At 48.1% G+C, this 17,401-nt stretch overlaps 1 protein-coding gene across 3 annotated transcripts in view; it reads right to left on the reverse strand.

Moving 5' to 3' along the window:
• Nucleotides 1-17,401, reverse strand: part of Grik4 (glutamate ionotropic receptor kainate type subunit 4) — a 431,592-nt gene that overhangs the window by 18,897 nt on the left and 395,294 nt on the right. For all 3 annotated transcript variants that reach the window (XM_052757532.1, XM_052757513.1, XM_052757522.1), the window contains 4 exons: nucleotides 10,478-10,587; nucleotides 7,542-7,715; nucleotides 4,015-4,180; nucleotides 2,097-2,322 (listed from right to left, as the gene is read on the reverse strand). In XM_052757532.1, the coding sequence (XP_052613492.1) occupies nucleotides 2,097-2,322; nucleotides 4,015-4,180; nucleotides 7,542-7,715; nucleotides 10,478-10,587 (676 nt within the window). The remainder of the gene's footprint in view (nucleotides 1-2,096; nucleotides 2,323-4,014; nucleotides 4,181-7,541; nucleotides 7,716-10,477; nucleotides 10,588-17,401) is intronic.

Here is a 17,401-nt window from a genome sequence, read left to right on the forward strand (position 1 = left end):
TAGCTGAGGTCTGTTCTGGAAAGTACTGCCTTTGGAGATAAGTATCTTAGGCTTGTCTTTCTGGTTTATGACCTTGGGCAAGTAGCCTAACTGGTCTAAATCTCCGTTGTATTCTCTGCAGCATGACCATAACCAAATCTACCTCTCACATGGCACAATTCAATGAGATAACACCTAGAACAATATCATGGCAGGTGCAGGACAAAGGCTTTTCTCTCCATTTTTTCCTTGGTTAGCAATGAAATTTTCTAAAACTGGTCTCTTTCCCCTCAACTATGTGTGGTCAAGTTCCCAGTGAAAGGAAGCATTTGACATTTGGGTTAAATTTATCGAGTCACTAGAGCATTACCAAGGTGCACCCCAAGTTCATTTCATGATCTACCCCACCATCTTGAAAGAAAATGTCAGCTAGTACATTTCCCAAAGAGGTCCATAATCTGTAGTATTAGTGTGCACTGCTAAAACATGATGGTAAACAGAGCCTCTGAAGGCTTGCCTGGGCACAGAGTGAAGCCTCCAGTTTACAACTGCTGGGGTCAGAACTGACTGTATTCGGGGATGACTTTCATTATTGCCTCTGTTCATTTGCTGTTTTTTAATCAGTGTTTTAAGAAGGAATTTGCTTTTACCAAAAAACACTGGGAACTATAGGAAAAATGAGAAGGACACTAATATTCCCCAAGGAAGGCTAAGTATGAGACGCCTAGGGAAGGCACCATATTAGCTACAGGTCTAACCCTCACAGTGACTCCCTGAGTAGATATGGGCAACTTAATTCTATTACTTGGCTAACCGAGACTGGGAGAGTTAAAGCACCTATCTAAGGCACCATGGCCAGGTCTCCCTGACTCCAAGTCCATGCTCATTATATGCCAAGCTGTAAATGAATTCTGTAGTTTATAACACTTCCAGTCAGGGAAAGACCAATCCAGTGTGTGAAATCTGACTACAAGGTCTGCACGCCAGAGACCAGAGCTCTCACATGGTCTAATGTCTCTACTTCTGGATTCTTCTGTGTGCCACCTTATTCAGGAACACCCTTACACCAGGACGGCTCGACACAGCGGCCCACATCAAATCACCCAGAGGATGTGTTTAGGCCCCTCACAATCACAGCAGCTAAACATGGCTCCTTATTTTCTCGTAGTGGAGCGACCAGCAAAGTGAATGTCCTTTAAAAAGCACAGCTGTGGCACCATTTTAGCAGCCAAACAACTTATTCTCCTATACCAAAACCAGATGGCACCCAATAAATGTATTGTACACCAGTGCCCATTCTCCATGACCCAAATCAAGTAGGAGTAGACAGAGCAGTAAAATCTACAGAGAACTTGAAAGCCACCGTGTGTAATCTTGTCAATAAAGGACAAAGAGCAAGATGTGTTCATCTCCGTGATTCTACCTCGTCCCTCTTCCCACTGTTAGTCCAGACATCCATCACTAGAGAAAGAGCCAAGGTGCCCAAAACCGAGAGACGAGAACGAGGCCTAAAGTCTCCGCTAGGATGTCAATACTCCTCAATGATTAGAATTATCCTTGAATGGTGAGTGGATGAAACAGCCAGTCAATTAGTTCCTTAATTACTGACTAGGGAGCTGGAGAGATGGTGAAGTCAGTAAGGGACTTGTGCAAACATGAGGACCGGAATTCAGATCTTCAGCACCCAGGTAAAAAGCAAGGCGTGGTGGTGCACTCCTGTATTCCTGGTAATGAGGAGGCGGAGACAGGGGGATCGCTGGGATTAGACTGGCCAAAACAGTGAGCATCAGATTCAGTGAGACATCCCATTCCAAAAACTAAGATAGAGAGTAAGTGAGGAAGACATCCATTGCCACCCTCTGGCCTCCACATGTGTGCATGTACACACACACACACACACACACACACACACACACACACACACACACACTTCTGCTTAGAAGCACACATATTTGATTGTTTTTTTAAAACCATAAGAAAGCCTACCTAAAGTCACTCTCAGCCCTGTTGGTTCTAGAAACAGGGGTTAATGGATTCCAGCCCACATTCAGTGGTTTGGGCTACCCTGACCCTGCCTGGAGGAAGCTATACCCAAAGGCTGTTCCTCTCCTGCATACCGACTGGCATGCCAATCCCATAGCCCTTGGTGTCCAGCAGGCCCCCAATCTGAGTGAGGTTGCAGTTTCGCTGCCGATAGTACTCATTCATGGTGGACTCCAGCAGGAAGGCGTAGTTGGAATTCAACACCCTGGCAATCCCCTCCTCCGTGCTCTTCACAAACACACTCGGCTGCTTGGAATACATGTAATTCCACATGCGTTGGTAGGTCTGGTAACGGGAGTTCTGGGGAAATATCAGAAAGAAGCAGGTTGGGAAATGAGAAGGGAAATGTGGGCTTACAGAGGGAGGGAATTAAAGCCTGCCGCTGTGCCCCACACCACAGCCAAGCACCCTCCCCTTCCTACTGTCCCAACGCAAGAGGGTCACTGCCTTTGCATCATGGAGGAGGGACCAGGGTCTTTAATAGGAGGCGAGGAAGGGACCCGAGGTACTGTGAGTTCTATGTACTGGGTTGATCACTGGCTTTGTCTCATCTGCCTCCAGGGTTCCTCCAGCACCAACTTCCTCATACTGGCAGAATTGAAATTCTGGTCATGTCCCTTCACTGTCCCTCAGTTAGAGGCAGTGTACTCAGGTTCATTCAAGACTAATAAAGAGACACCCCTGAAGAAGCAGTACAGCTATTTCTACCCATCCTAAGCCAATGTATCAACTACACAACCCAGGGCTGGCTTCTGTTTTACAAATAATAACAAGACAGAATTCTGGGGGTTGATCCAAACTCTATTTGTACAAAGCCTTGCCCTGTCCCCATGCCAACAGGCTCCGAGACGCCTATTGAAAATGGACCAAAGGTCTTGGGCTTATCTCATGTGAAAACCAGCTTCTTGGACGTTAGGTCGGTTAGACACCTGTGAGCCCCAGGGGAAATTTGCTTCCCTGGAGCTCTCGAAGCATATGAAAACTGCTATTCTGTGCGGCCTGCCTCTGTCAGCCTTGGTGATCAATCAGCTTGGCTGTCAGTGAACACTATACTGTGGCAGGGTCTTCTCCTGAGCCTTACAAGGCAATATCCCAAAGAACCCAAGAGTGCCTGCACCTGGAAATGCGTCAGTCTAGGAGAAATGACTCCAGGCCATCTTCATTTAGTGTTCCTTAACTGTCGGTCATGTGCACATTATTTTCATTAGTGTGAGGATGTGCACATGTATGTGTTTATGTTGGTACATGTGTGTGTGTACAGGTGGACTTGAGATGTCTTCCTTTACTACTCCCCACCATGTGTTTTTGAGGCAGGGGTCTCTTCGATGGGTCTGGGTCTCACTGATGAGCTATACTCCAGGCTAGTAAGCTCTGGCTACTGTTTCTCTCTACCTGTACTCCACCCTTAGCACTGGGTTACAGGTGTCATGGCCACACCCAGCTTTTCAGGTGGATGGTAGGGATCCAAACCCAGGTTTTCATGCTTGCAAAGCAAGCATTTTGCCCGGGGAGTCACCCCAGCCCCATGTTATTTTAATCTTGCTTTGTCTAAGTACCAACTATAAAAATCTGACTCACTTTTTAAAATTTAAATGGGCATATCAGCTCCATCCTATGCAGTAATGTAAACAAGACTACAAGTTTGATTCACAGCCTATAATGCTATAAAACAAACACGAGACTATTATAAATTTAGAAGGTTCCATCACACTCGTTCTAAAATCATCTCAAGTACTAACAGCTGCTCAGGCACAACAATTTGGGATAGGTTGATATTCATACAAAATCCTCCTGGGACCTCATTCTGGGGGAAATTTTGTGGAACAGGAGAAAACTGAGCCCCATGAAGACCTCTAAGGTAGATGCTCAAAAGAGAGGATGAGATGAGCAGAGACATTCTGATCTGTAGTGCACCCGTTTCTCCACTTCCTTCCATCCACCCCCTTCCGCCCCCCCCCCCCCCACGTTGGTGAGCAGTCAAGCAGTGTTTACTTGGAAGAAAGTCATGCTGGAGCCTCCATGAATGGTGCCGTACTCAATGGCGGTCTGATCAGCCAGGTCGTCCACGGACTCAATGGGCACTTCCATGCGCTGCACCGTCAGGAAGGCTGCCAGGTTGGCCGTGTAGGAGGAAATGATGATCAGTGTGAATGCCCACCTATGCAGGAAGAGACCAGGAAGGCATCATTGCCAGGGCACTCCCAGGAGCCTTGGGCCCCTGAGCCCAATCAGTCTACAACCCAGGAGAAAGCAAGTGTCTCTCTTAGAAAGAGATCTCGGCTCCGTGTGGGGAGGGAAAGGATGCAGGACATATGATGTCAGGAGACATGAACCGAGTTTGTGAGTGTTGCCTGGGAGATGACAACTGGTTGTGGTCCCTGCCCCCCTTTGTTTCTGAAAGGTAATTTCTTGTTGTTATTCAAAAGATGGATAGTCCATGCACACCAGAGTCTGGGGACTCCAGGAGATGAGCCAGTGAACGAGGGAAGGGCTTTGTGCAGAGCTGGAGCAGGGTCAGCTTCCCCCTCCCCGCCCCCCCACTCATGCTCAAGACAGTCTCCAGTTGCCTATCGCCCTGTGCAGAGTACCTAATATGAGAGACATCCACTACCTCAGCTAATCCCTACAACTCCGGGAGGCAACTCCACTCTCTCCAACTGCTGCAGGAAAGCAAAGAGAGGCTCTGGGAAGTAGCTTGATAAATACTGACCTAGTCACCCAGAGCCAGTTCTCTGGCCATAACAGCAGAAAGTCTTTAGTGAAGAGGAACTTGTGGAAAGCATCTTTGGACTGCTGAAAGTTGAAATTGGAAAACACCCTGACAAAGGGCAAGCTGCTTCAGACTTTAAAGAGTGTTCTATTGAGTCGCTAGAATTCATTTGAAATTTGAATAATTCTGCAATGCGGGCAGCATATATGCCAAACAGCAAGTGTGTTCACTCTGGTAGGTTAAGCAAGATTTTCCCATCTGCTCATTAGGCTGCATCTACATCATTACTGCCTTGTGTGTTAAGGGGCTCAGTCACAGATCTCAGCATGGATCGGGTGGAGAATCAACAACTCCAAGCCTGTGGCGTCTGAATTCGCAAGGCTTTACCCTGTATGCAGACACTGCTATGCCAATGCCCTGCATTTGTCATGGGACTCAGCAGCTGGTAGCTGCCAGGTGGATGTCTGAGACCAAGAAATTCCATTGTCCCCTTTGTAAGGTTACCACGAACTCCAGCCGGATGCCTTCCTAGAGACACACAATAGGACCATCCACCAACTCAATGGACTTTTATATGCTTGACCACCAGGGAGGTGGACTCTTTGTTTGTTTGTTGTTATTATTATGGTCACAATCCACCAAGGAGATATCAAGGAGAGCCCTGGTCTTTTCTGGCCTTCTTTATCTAATGAATGGGGATAACGACACCTGCTGTAAATGAGGTTCTATGTCATCTGTGATCAGCAGTCTAGGAATAACTAGATGAATACAAGACTTAGAGAAATGTGGAGAGGCCTCCAGGCTGGCTAGGGGATAAAAATCATCTGGTCACCTCCCTGCTGCTTTCTCAAGTAGTGACCACTAAGTGACAGGCTTCCCTCCCAGTTCAGGACACACTCTCTGCACCCTCCTTCAGCTCTTTACACAGTTGGAGACCGTTTTCCTGTGACCATCCCTAGGGGCAAGCCTGAGTTTGGCAGCAGCCTGATGAGAAGCAGGGTTAATGTACCCTGAATGTAGACATGGCCTCAAAGCTGTCTGGGAGCTTCTCTCATAAGGCTCATAACCACACTCTGGTGCCTGTTCTTTCCTGGGTGGCATGTGGCTATTTAGGACCACGGTCATGAGGGCAAGGAATCAGTCAGCTCCAGTAACCCAGTGCAGGCCGAGCTATCTCAAGGAGTTGATGGGTCTGTGCTCTTGTATCAAAGGGCGATAGCAGTTGTAAAGCTGGCACTCTTCTGAGCCATGTGACATGTTCTGTCACTTGCTCTGGCTGGGAGGCCAAAGCAGATCATGGTGGTCCTGTCTTCTGGTCTCCCACTCTCCCAGGGGACTAACTAAACTTTGCTTTTAATATCTAGGAACTCAAGGGGCAGAGAGACATGATGATAACGATGGACACTGGGCTAGTACGAGTCTTTCATGGCAGCTCCCCTTTGTGGCTGAGTTCCCTTCCCAGCATGCCTTGGAACACTGTGACTCAGTCGTCTGGGGCTTGCTATTTAGAGCAACACCCTGTAGGATGTGGGCTTCTAAAACTCTCTGGAGGAAGGCTTTACTTGGGTGCCGTAGGGGAGCCAACGGTAGATGAAAAAGGCAAAGAACAATGGCCCGGACACACGGTGGCAAAGAACATCCTTTAGAAGGGAAAACCCACGGAAATAAAATGAACGCCCTCGGGTATTCCTCTTCCAAGTCTTCTCTGGACTTCAAGGGAGCTCTGTGACTGCCTCTGCTGAGACAATCTCCTCTCCTTGGAGACACCAAGCCCAATTCTGCCTGTTGAGCTACTCAGTGACTTTTCTGCAATACCTGGGAACAGGCAAGCGTCTTGCCCAAGTGGCTTAAATCCAGCCATATTTAGTATTAATTAGGGGCCGCAAAAACTCTAGGTAGAAAAGAGTGTCCTTGTCTCAGCTACTAGCCCCAGCTCTAGAAGCAACTCTGGTACCTGTGTCTAGACCAACTGTGTGACCTAGGTACCAGTAATCAATGGTGGAAATACCTCATCTCCTTTTCCTCGGGCTTAAACAGGCTGAGGAGGAGGTGGGAGACCCACCCAGGCTGGAGGTTCCAGAAGCTGCGGCAGTCAAACCTATTATAGCTTGCAGAGAGAGGACCCGATACTTGTATCTTGCAAATTTGCCTCTTTTTCGGCTGCATACGTTCTTCATTTCCCCACAAGAGTCTAATACAAACGACTGGTTTGTATATAGATGCTGCAAGTTTTCAAAGAGCTTTCCTAAGGTTCAATCATTTGCCCATCTGAGAGTCTAAGAGTTTGCCCATTCCCATATCTCTTGAGAGAGACAGGCCAACCCCACAGAGTCAGGAACAAGGTGACAGAGGATGAGAACAGAGAAGGGGCCTTCTTCTTCAGGGACTTTTCCTGCAGGGTCCTATTTGCATAAATCTGCATATGCTTTCTCTTGGCCCAGCTACTCAATCTCAGTCATTTTTCAGGTCAAGAGGCTTTTTTTTTTTTTTTTTTTTTTGTTATGGACCATCAAAGCTGTTTCCTTTGTTCTTTTTTTTTTTTTTTTTAGTCTTGGCTCTTCTCTGTACCCAGACCCCAGAAGCAGGGCTAAGTGCTAGGAGAGAGTAAATAGTACTGGGCTTCATCCCCTTGTATCCTCCCTCCCACATCACATTGCCCACCACCTGGCTCCTTGCTAGGGTCTGTCTGGCAAGGCGGATCTTCCTGGTTGCTCCCCTTGCCATCAGAAAGGGTGGGTCTGTTTGGAACCCATCTCTAGTCCCTATTTCAGTCGAATCCCCTTGCCCTGGATCTGCCGTGGGACCTTACCAGACGCCACTGACACAGCGGGTGGACAAGGCTCGAGGGGCGATGGTGGAGCCTTGCTGCATGAAGCCTCCGACCGGAAACCAGAGGCTGTTGCCTAGGGAGTACTGGTTGACCAGGAGGTTACACCGGCCCTGCGCACAAGGATGTGGACTGTACCACTCATAGGGAGTTAACCTGCAGGAGAGAAGACCACATTCCAGTGGTGAGGAGGGTAGACGTGGGCTGCTGGAGAGGGGCACAGGTCATACTCCTGGCTGCACCTGTATGATGGGGTCAGCTACTTCCCTTCGCTGTACTTGGATTCTTGGGTTTCTTTCTGCTAGGGAAGGGGGTGGGGGAGGCTGGACCAGGTTGGTGCTTCTCCAACTCTTCATTCAATCGTGCAAATAAATACTTTTCTCCCCTAAGTAAACTCAGATGCCCAACTCCAGTATTCAAAATGACTCAAAGTGGTGCCTTTGACAGAAAGTTGGGAGCATCAGGTTAGGTACCCTGGAAGGGTCCTTGCTCTTTCATGGTGAATTCCTGAGGAGACCAGGGAAAGACTTCAAGGTCCCATAGGGCTATGATTTAAAAATCCCTTACCCTACCTAGTTCTATAGTTCTCAAACCTTGGGCTACATCAGAATTGCCAGGAAGGCTTGTTTGTTTGTTTGTTTGTTTTTTAAAGGCCCTGTCCAACAAGCCTGTGAATTGTACGTAGGCTAAGACCCTGTAAAGTCCTGAGTGGTGTGGATGGCACCAGTTCAGCATCCACGGTGACAGTCACTGACTCCTGCTTCGCAGAGGAAGTTTCCGAGATCCCAGCCTTAGAGATGCAGAGGTACAAGGACCAGGAGATTGAAATAATATTAGCACTCCCCCTGCTGCGAGGTAGCTCCTGTGATGAGCTGGCTTGGGGATGGCTGCCTGGAATTTCATTTTCCTGTTCTGAAATCTCACCCAGAAGTACAGCATATGAGAGAAAAAAAAGTACAACCTGTCTGAATGAAGAGGCACCGGGGCTTTAGAGTTCTCAATGCCCACATGTGTCTGAGAGCCTCCCAGGAGGCTTTGCACTCCGTGGAACCCGTTTGCAAACCACTGCCTTAGAGCAGAATATCCCAGGTTTGCATAGCACACAAATAGACAGCCTTACGATTAGCCCTTTAATACCTCTTCCATTTTCATTCTTTGAAATGGGTTCCCACTCTAGCCCAGGCTGGCCTGGAACTCACTATATAGCCCAGGTTAGCCTCCAGCTCATGGCAGTCCTTCTGCCTCAGCCTCTTCCCACGGTGGACTAACACATTTTCTCGTGTTGTTGGTTTTGCTAATGCCAGATTTGGGGCAGTGCGTGGGTGTGGTGACCACAGAGGAGGGCGCAGAGCTCATCGGGGCAGCTTTAGGTGAGTCAGGCTTGTGGGAACAAAACATTAACCTTAACAAAGCCCTAAGACCCTTTTCGGTGCCTTAGAGGTGACTCGAGAGCTGTGCGGGGCTCCACCAGAACCAACTGTCCATGCATACAGGCTCAACCACAGGGGGCCAAAGAGAACGGCGGAGCCGCAGAGCCTGGATCTCACAGACAGCTTCCTAAACACAGCAGCAGACAGCACTGTGAAGTGGAGAGCGTAAGTGTCAGACAGCATGCGAGCTCCCGCGCCTGGCCAGCTGTCACTGACAACAGATACTTCACAGTGGCGATGCCTATGGGGCCAAGAGGGGTGGGTGGCATAGGAGGAGCAGACTCGGCATCTTTGAAGACGACTAGGTGGTTACAAAGGCCATTTGTTATTGTTGGGCTGGATCTTGTGGGTCCCGGGTTTGGGCTTTGGTCACTATGAGATGAGGCACACTGGAGACCTGTAAGGCTCAGTACATTCCTGTTGCCCACCACCCCCCCCAAGTGGAAAAAGCATGGGCTCCCCAGTGCATAGAAGGGACACAGCCTTGGGAAGTCCCCCCTCATAGAGACAGAGCATGGGCCAAAGGATCATCTGGCCCCAGTGCTGTGGCCTGGAGACAAAGAGAAGTCACTTGCAACAACGTCTCTGTCAGGTTTCTAGCTCAGTCTGAGCTATTCTCTGTCCCCACAGAACAGTCAGCTATGGTGAACTGAGGGTTGAGCAGGTGGTAGGGACTTGTGTGGGTAGAAGGTGAACTGTCCTGAAGCCCAGGCTACCCTTAGCTCAGGGGCAAACAACCCCCTCTATGTACATTCTTGGGAATTTTCAGCCTGGGGATACCCTAGAGTTCTTTCATATGGCCAGAAACAGTGCCTGACTTCTGGGGACAAGGGAAAACTATGCTTTCTAGCCCCCATCCCGACCATTTCTCCCAATCTAATACACACACAAATGCTCCCTCTTGTTGCCTGCTACCCTCTGTGGTTCTTGTTCAACAAGACAGATGTGTTTTCAGAGGCAGAGCCAGCCTCTGCAGAGGCAGCGTTCTCCTTGGCCTGTGTCACTGTGGCCTCTGGTTACCCCCCTCCTTCCTCACCCTCTCTGTCTGGATTTGCAGACTCCATTTCTTGTCTTTCAGCACTTTATGGCAGATCCTGGCAAAGATAGATGCCACAGTAGCCAAATGCCCCGTGCTTAATTAGAGTCATCTTCCTGTTACCCCCTCCCTCCCCTCTCTTTCCTAAGTCGCCTACCCAAGTTGGGGGGTTGGCTAGGAGGATGCAGGAGGCCAGAATACAGAAGCAAATCCAGACGAGCAAACCTGTCTGCACTGCGCATGGTAGCAAACACATGCATGGACAGATGGATGGGTAGTGTGAGGTTGACAGCTGGGCAGAGAGCATTTCAGGCCCCCGGTCCCTCTCTCAGCTCTATTTGGCACCAAGGTCTTCTAAACCATCCTCTCCTCCTCCCACCCCCCGCCCCATGCAGTTCCCAGAGTGGACACGAGGTGGCGGTGTGAGGACAGGGAAGGGAAGGGAAGAGTACCGAGCCACCAGGAAGAGGACACAGCTGACGGCCAGATAAGCTAGAAGCATGAAGAGCCATACTCCTGGAGAAAAGGGGTCCAGAAAGGAGAAATAGCCCGGTCTGCGTCCCTGAAAATGGAGATGAAAATAAGTTTCACTATATACAGTCAGTCAAAACGGCTTTGGACAGAGCAGGGCATGAGCACGGGTTTGGGCCAACACTCTTTGGTTTCCGGGCTCTGGGTGATTCTAATGACACCAGGGAGGATGGTGGAGCAGGGACTGTCCTCGAACACTGGGTCTCTCAGATGAAACTAAATAGCAGTGTGGGCATGTCTCTTCCAGGGATGAGGGGGGCCTCTGTACTGAGCAAATCTGCCAGCCCTTGACACCTCTGACGCACTGCCACGTATTCTGGGGTGCTGTGGATGAGCTGAGGAGAACCTCTGAGTTGCTGCTGCTGTGCCAGGGTCTTCCCTGAGCACCCCACTTTTACGTTTGCATCTCTCTCCTGAGCCTGCGAATGCAGCAGGCGTCCTTTACTTTTTACTCTGCATGGTGTTCTCACGGACAGTGGGAACATGCGTGTAAATTTTGACACAGTCCCACAGGTTCATTTAACCAGTGAAGAAATCAAAGTCCAAGGGATGCATGCACCCCAAGTCACACAGCAGTAAGTGGAAGGCTTAGAGACACGTCTTCTAACTCAAAGTCGCCGTCCTGTCCCCTTACACCATGATACACTACTCCAGAGGTTGGATCCAGGAAGGGTAACCAATGCCAAGTTCCCACCATGTCTCACAAGAAAGCAGAATAGAACGTGAAAGACAGTGTCACGGTGTCTGCTACATGTTCAGCTCTGTGGTCCTGGGCAAGTCCCAGATCCTGCCTGGCCTCAGGTAGAGCTGGGCCAGATCAGACCCGCTCTCCAAAGGCCTATGAACCACATGAAGTCACAGACTTGCTTCATTACCCTACGGTGTTTCATTTTATACTAGTTGTCAGCATTAAAGCATGAGCAGAGTTCACACACACACACACACACACACACACACACACACACACACCTACGTTCCTAGCTTTCTAAAGGAAATAAACACCCTCGATCAGTGGTTCTCATTCTGTGGGTTGCAACCCCTTCAAGGGTTGACCGGCCCTTTCGCAGGGGTCACCTAAAACCATCGGAAAATATAGATATTTATGAGTCATTACAGTAGCAAAATTACAGTGATGAAGTGGCAATGAAATAATTTTAAGGTTGGCGGTCACCACAACATGAGGACCTGTATTAAAGGGTCTCAGCATTAGGAAGGTTGCGAACCACTGGTCTAGATGATCTGACGGCACAGGAGCTGAGCAGTAGCTGCTGCTGCAGATGGAGTGTGCCCTTTCCAACCCCATTCCCGTGTCAGCTTTGCTTCTTCCAATTACTACGAAACCGCTGGGCCAGATGCTGTCTAGGGGCCATTCAAAATAGAAATGCTGTGATTGTATGATCTCAGGAATCGAGGAAGTCTGGGGGTGGAAGTAGAAGTCAGTGTTACCTTCAGCCATTCGATGAAGAGTTCTGCTTTCACGCTTAAGAATCTACCAGTCATAATACCACCTATTATCTGCATCCAGCATCCAGGTAAATCATAGTTACTTGGGGGCCCCAGGAAAACATATGAAAAATACCTGTGTCAATACTGGCTAGACTCAACCAGGTCCTGAGTTGGCACAAGTCACAGGAAGCTAAGCAGCTCCCAGTAACAGTGTCTGCCCCCACAGCCTTCTGTGTGGCAGTGAGAGAGGCAGTTCTGAGTGATCCCATGGTGCCTGCATAGCCCTATTCCCCAGTGACATCAGCTTTTCTGGGTGGCTTCTCGTTCCCTCTCAGAGAGCCAGGAGGGACATCCTCAATTCCCCCAGGGAAGAATTTTACTTTCCGCTGGGGGACTACATCACAAAGAGGATGCCAGTGGCTCACCACCTGCCGGTGGCACACAGAACACTTGATCAGGCTGATTGGGAAAATGAGCCTGTATGAGAGGCAAAGGCCAGTAACTGAGGGAAAGGAGCCAGAGGCAGAGGAGGACAGAATAGAGACCAAACCATGTGAGTGTGTTTGGTCCCATCATTACATAAATCCTCTAACAAGAAACAAGGGGTTCAGGGGCAGCAGAATCTGGGTCCCTGGCTGCTCATTCCAGTGACTGTCTTCTGAGCAGCCAGTGGCAGATGCAGAAAGACACAGAGCGTGAAGAAGCCACGGAGATGATGAAGTACTCAAAAGGGACCAGCTCGCCTATACTTCTACTGCAACAATCACTAGCTTGGTCCGCTCTCAGGGTTCCTCTTGATGATAGATTGCCTCTGGATAAAAGTATGTGAATTCTATGCGACATGTCAGGACTGTTTCACTCTGTGTCTTTCAACAGAGAGACAGCCAGGAGAGGAGGAAAAGAATCTTTTATGGCTGCTTTCTGAATCTGAAGCCCCCATTAGATGCTCCATGCTAGAAATCTATACCTGATTCTATCACAAGGAGTGAACCCGAGGAAGACAGTAGCACTGTTTAAAGCTGCCATATTCGGTTAGGGGCAATAAGAAATGATACACAGCCATGAGAAAAACTCCTAGAGACTTGGGTTATAAGACGTAGGACATTCCGCAAACAAACAAGATGGCCTCACTAGAAGCTATCAGTCACAGCGGCAGGACAATGTCCAATTCCACTGATGATTGACTGACACCAGGGAGAAAAGCAGGGCCTGGGCACTCATTTGAGATCTGGGTCTGGGTTTAGCCTGAGCCACGCTGTTGAAATGACAGTAGAAGAAGTATGCTCCTTGCAAAATTCCAACCACTTTCCCATGTGCATGTTCTAGATTGCTTTCTTCCCAAGGAACACCCTAGCTCCCAGGACTTGGAACAAATAAATCATGGTCACAGGCCATAGGCATTTCTTCTGAATATCAGCTTTTCCTGAACCCAAAGGATGGGTGATGGTGACAGCTCTCCTTCCGAAAGACTCGGGACTTCACTGTGTTCTCTTGACTTCAATCCCCAATGTTCCATGCTGACAGATGGAAGAACCGAGACCCAGGGAAGCTAAATGCCTCACTCAAATCACTGGTGATGACTTCAATTTCCCTGGTACTCACTCATCAAGCTGTGCCACCGGCACGCTGTACTACTCCATTCTCGTGGCAGCTGTACCAAGTCTTGTTCGACTCTTCAATTTTTGCAACTCGCTCCAATAAACTCCCTAATTAATCCCAGGCCTTCTACCCAATGCCAAGAGAATCCCGATTTACTCAATCCTACCCATTTAAAATACTCATAAATGTTATTTATCTATCCTCATCATCATTTATTGTGACTCTGTTGTTTTATAGGCATTTGTATTGATTTATACAATCCATATAACTGCTGACTGCAACTGAGGCCAGTTCCTTTTGGTGAATGCAACCATTCTGGATGTAGATAAGTGGTGCTTTACATATCTATCTCTCTACATAGCCGTAGACATAAATCTGTGCCTCAGAGGTCAAGGACAGGCCAAGTCCCACTGATGGGATTGAAAATTAGAAGCAGTTGCTTTGGCTTTTGGACGCGCTTCAATCAGACCCCACCGGAGTTTGCATCTTTGGTGCTCTCTGTAATGAGAGAGCCCTAAAGGATTGGTCATCAACTAGCCCACGGTCCTGGTTTGTGGAGGTTGTTTGAATTGCATCGTGGAAATGGATCTTCCCGTGTGAATATGTCAACACTTCCTTTTATTTTGAAACAACTGTTAGTTCACTAAGATGTCTATGTGTTGGAAAGTGATATTATAGAAAGAAAGTGCTCTCCTTCCCAAAGTCTGAAGCCAAATGCAGGAGGACACCAGAGCCTGATAATGCGGGATGAGAGGTAAATGAAAATGCCAACTCTGGAGCCAGATCACCAGGGTTTATGCTGGTGTTCTAGCTAGTTACAAGCTCAACAATGTTGGGCAAACTACTAAACCTCTGGGTTTCTGCTTACTCCTGGTAACTTGCAGGTAACAATAAATGTGACTTGGTAGGGTTGTCTTGAGGACTGAAGATATGGTAAGCTGTGTGTGTGTGTGTGTGTGTGTGTGTGTGTGTGTGTGTGTGTCCCCACACACACTTCTATCAAATGAAATGAGAGGAAAAATGGTGTATGACAGAAGAGGGGACTTCCTTTTACACTGATACCTTTCCCTCTTCCCAGTGGGCCAGAAATACTACTTTCTGTTCCATGATGACACAGGATGAAGATGTTTGAGGGAGAAGGCCATCTGGCCTCAGCCCCTTTCCCTAATCCTCCAAGGTCCTGTGGGTTCTAGCACATGAATCAGAAGGGCTCTGCAGGGAAGCAGCGAGAGCGACCCAGCCTTCATCTTGAGTGGACGCATCTTAGAAACCAGGGGTTCTATTTGTTGTGGTACTTGCTTTGTTTTGCTGAGACATGTAGCCTAGGCTGGACCTGAACTCACTGTGTAGCTCAGGCTGACTTCAAACTTATGATCCTCTTGTCTCTGCCTCTTGAGTGCTGGGATTCCAGCCATGTGTCACTATGCCTGCCTCTGGTCCCAATCCTGAGAACTCTGTTCCCCTCAGCTTCCCCAAGGAAGTGTCCTGAAGAACGGAGCAGACATGTGGCAGCTGCTCTTGGATCGTGGAAGGGCAGTGTGCCTCATCACCATTTCCCTACACATCACACTAGTGACATCAACTCTCCTCCTTCCCTGTGTCCCATCTCTCCAGCATGTCACCGACAAAGGATTATCATGTCCCCATGTGCTTTTGAGTGTCTATGGATTAAATGGCAGTTTACAGAGCAGTTTTTTGTTAGACAGTCAACTGCCAGGAATGGTCATCAAAGCATCCTCTAGGGTTGAAAAGAGAAGGAAATAGTTTATTTGTTTCTCAGCCTGGGGGAGGCAGAGGAAGTTACATATGATTGTAAAAGCTCACGTGATTAATCTGCAGTATGTGTCTTGTAATAGTGAGGCTTAGTGTACACTCTACCTTTGAGCCCAGGAGGATAAAGTAAGCAAGCAGCACCCCCACTCCACACAAAACACCTAGATAGTTGGTTGCTGAAATATCTCACACTCTAGCATATCTCTATTCTTACTTCACTGCTTGGAGATCTGGCTTGGGGATATGCAAGTTCCCATCTTAGCATTAACCTTGACTCACTGAATGGTCAATCCTAGGTAACCCTCACCATCTCTGGGTATCTTTTTTTTTCTTCCATAAATGTAAATCCACACCATGATCCACATGAAGGGTGAACATGACCACTAGTAAAACAATACCAATATGACAACTTGAGCTGCTTGAGGGAGATGTACTCAGTATATAGCCAATATTAAGATGCCTATCTCTTCAGGGGTCCATATTTTCTATTAATGGGTTATGCTCTCAAGTTATTCAGCTTTAGGGACTTGGACACGATTCATTTTTGACCTCCAGAGAACAGAATATTAAGCTACAAGTGACTCACTGGCTGGCTTAGCACTGTTTCCCATGTTCCTAGAGAGCCTTTCTGAGATGAAATGGATCATCCTGGAAAACAGATAATGCACCCAGCAACGCCAGGCATTAACTTGCTGTTGGCATTCATTTCGCTCTCACTTTTTAATCACTGCCTGTCTTAGTTACTGTTCTGTTGCTGTGAAGAGATACCACGACCAAGGTAACTCTTGTAAAAGAAAGCTTTAGTTGGAGGCTTGAATACAGTTCCAGAGGGTTAGTCCATGATCATCATGTTGAGGAGCATGGCAGCATTCAGTAAGCCATGGTGCTGGAACAGTAACTAAGAGCTTTATATACTGATCTACAAATAGCAGGAAGAGAGAGAGAGAGAGAGACAGACAGACAGACAGACAGACACAGAGAGAAAGAGAGAGAGAGAGAGAGAGATACAGAGAGAGACATACACAGAGAGAGAGAGACATACACAGAGAGAGAGATACAGAGAGACACAGAGACACAGAGACAATACCTGTTCTGGGCTTTTGAAACCTCAGACCAACCTCCAGTGACAGATCTCCTCCAACAAGGTCACAACCCCTAATCCTTCCCAAACAGTTCTACTAACTGAGGACCCAAGCATTCAAACATATAAGCCATTCTCATTCAAACCACCACATATCTGATACTTCTCTCTCTCTCTCTCCTCTCTCTCTCTCTCTCTCTCTCTCCTCTCTCTCTCTCTTCTCTCTCTCTCTCTCTCTCTCTCTCTCTCTCTCCTCTCTCTCCTCTCTCTCTCTTCTCTCTCCTCTCTCTCTCTCTCTCTCTCACTCTCTCTCTCTCTCTAGTTTTCTTGAGAGAAAAGACTCTAACTGAGAGCAAAGGAAAGAAAAAGAACAGACCATGGAGCTTTCCTTTTTGCTCATCTAAGGTGGAAGACAGCAGGACAGAGGAAATAGTCGTCTTTTCTAGGGCATCTCAGGCACTCAGGCCGGCTGGAGACCTTCTGTGGCATCACGAATTTCACAGATTGAGTCCTCAGATAGGAAAGGACCTTGAAAGACATCTAACTAATGCATGTCCTTGACAGTGGGAGGACTATACATACCATAGAGTGAGACAAGCAATTGAAAGTATTTGGAACCTGGAGACAGGAAACCTGGGTCCAGTGCCCGCTATAGTACTATGACCAGGCTTACAGGCTTTCAGCCTCCTGCTCTATGCATTAAGGATCATCCCACCTATTCCTTGGCATGGCTGCTCTCAACCAGAGCCTGTGTGGCAGCATCTCATAAACCAAGGGTTGTGCGTCAACATGCTATATCTTAGACATCAATCCAACCTCCCCGAAGAAGCCAACATGAAATTATTTAAATGAGATTTACCCATTTGGGGGTTAAGTGGGCCAAATGTTGAATCCCAGGTTCTGGCACAAACCAATAATACCTAGCTACAAGAGATAGGGAGTGCTC

Source organism: Peromyscus californicus, unplaced genomic scaffold, assembly GCF_007827085.1.
Source record: "Peromyscus californicus insignis strain IS unplaced genomic scaffold, ASM782708v3 Scaffold_11__1_contigs__length_118956290, whole genome shotgun sequence".
NCBI classification, from domain to species: domain Eukaryota; kingdom Metazoa; phylum Chordata; class Mammalia; order Rodentia; family Cricetidae; genus Peromyscus; species Peromyscus californicus.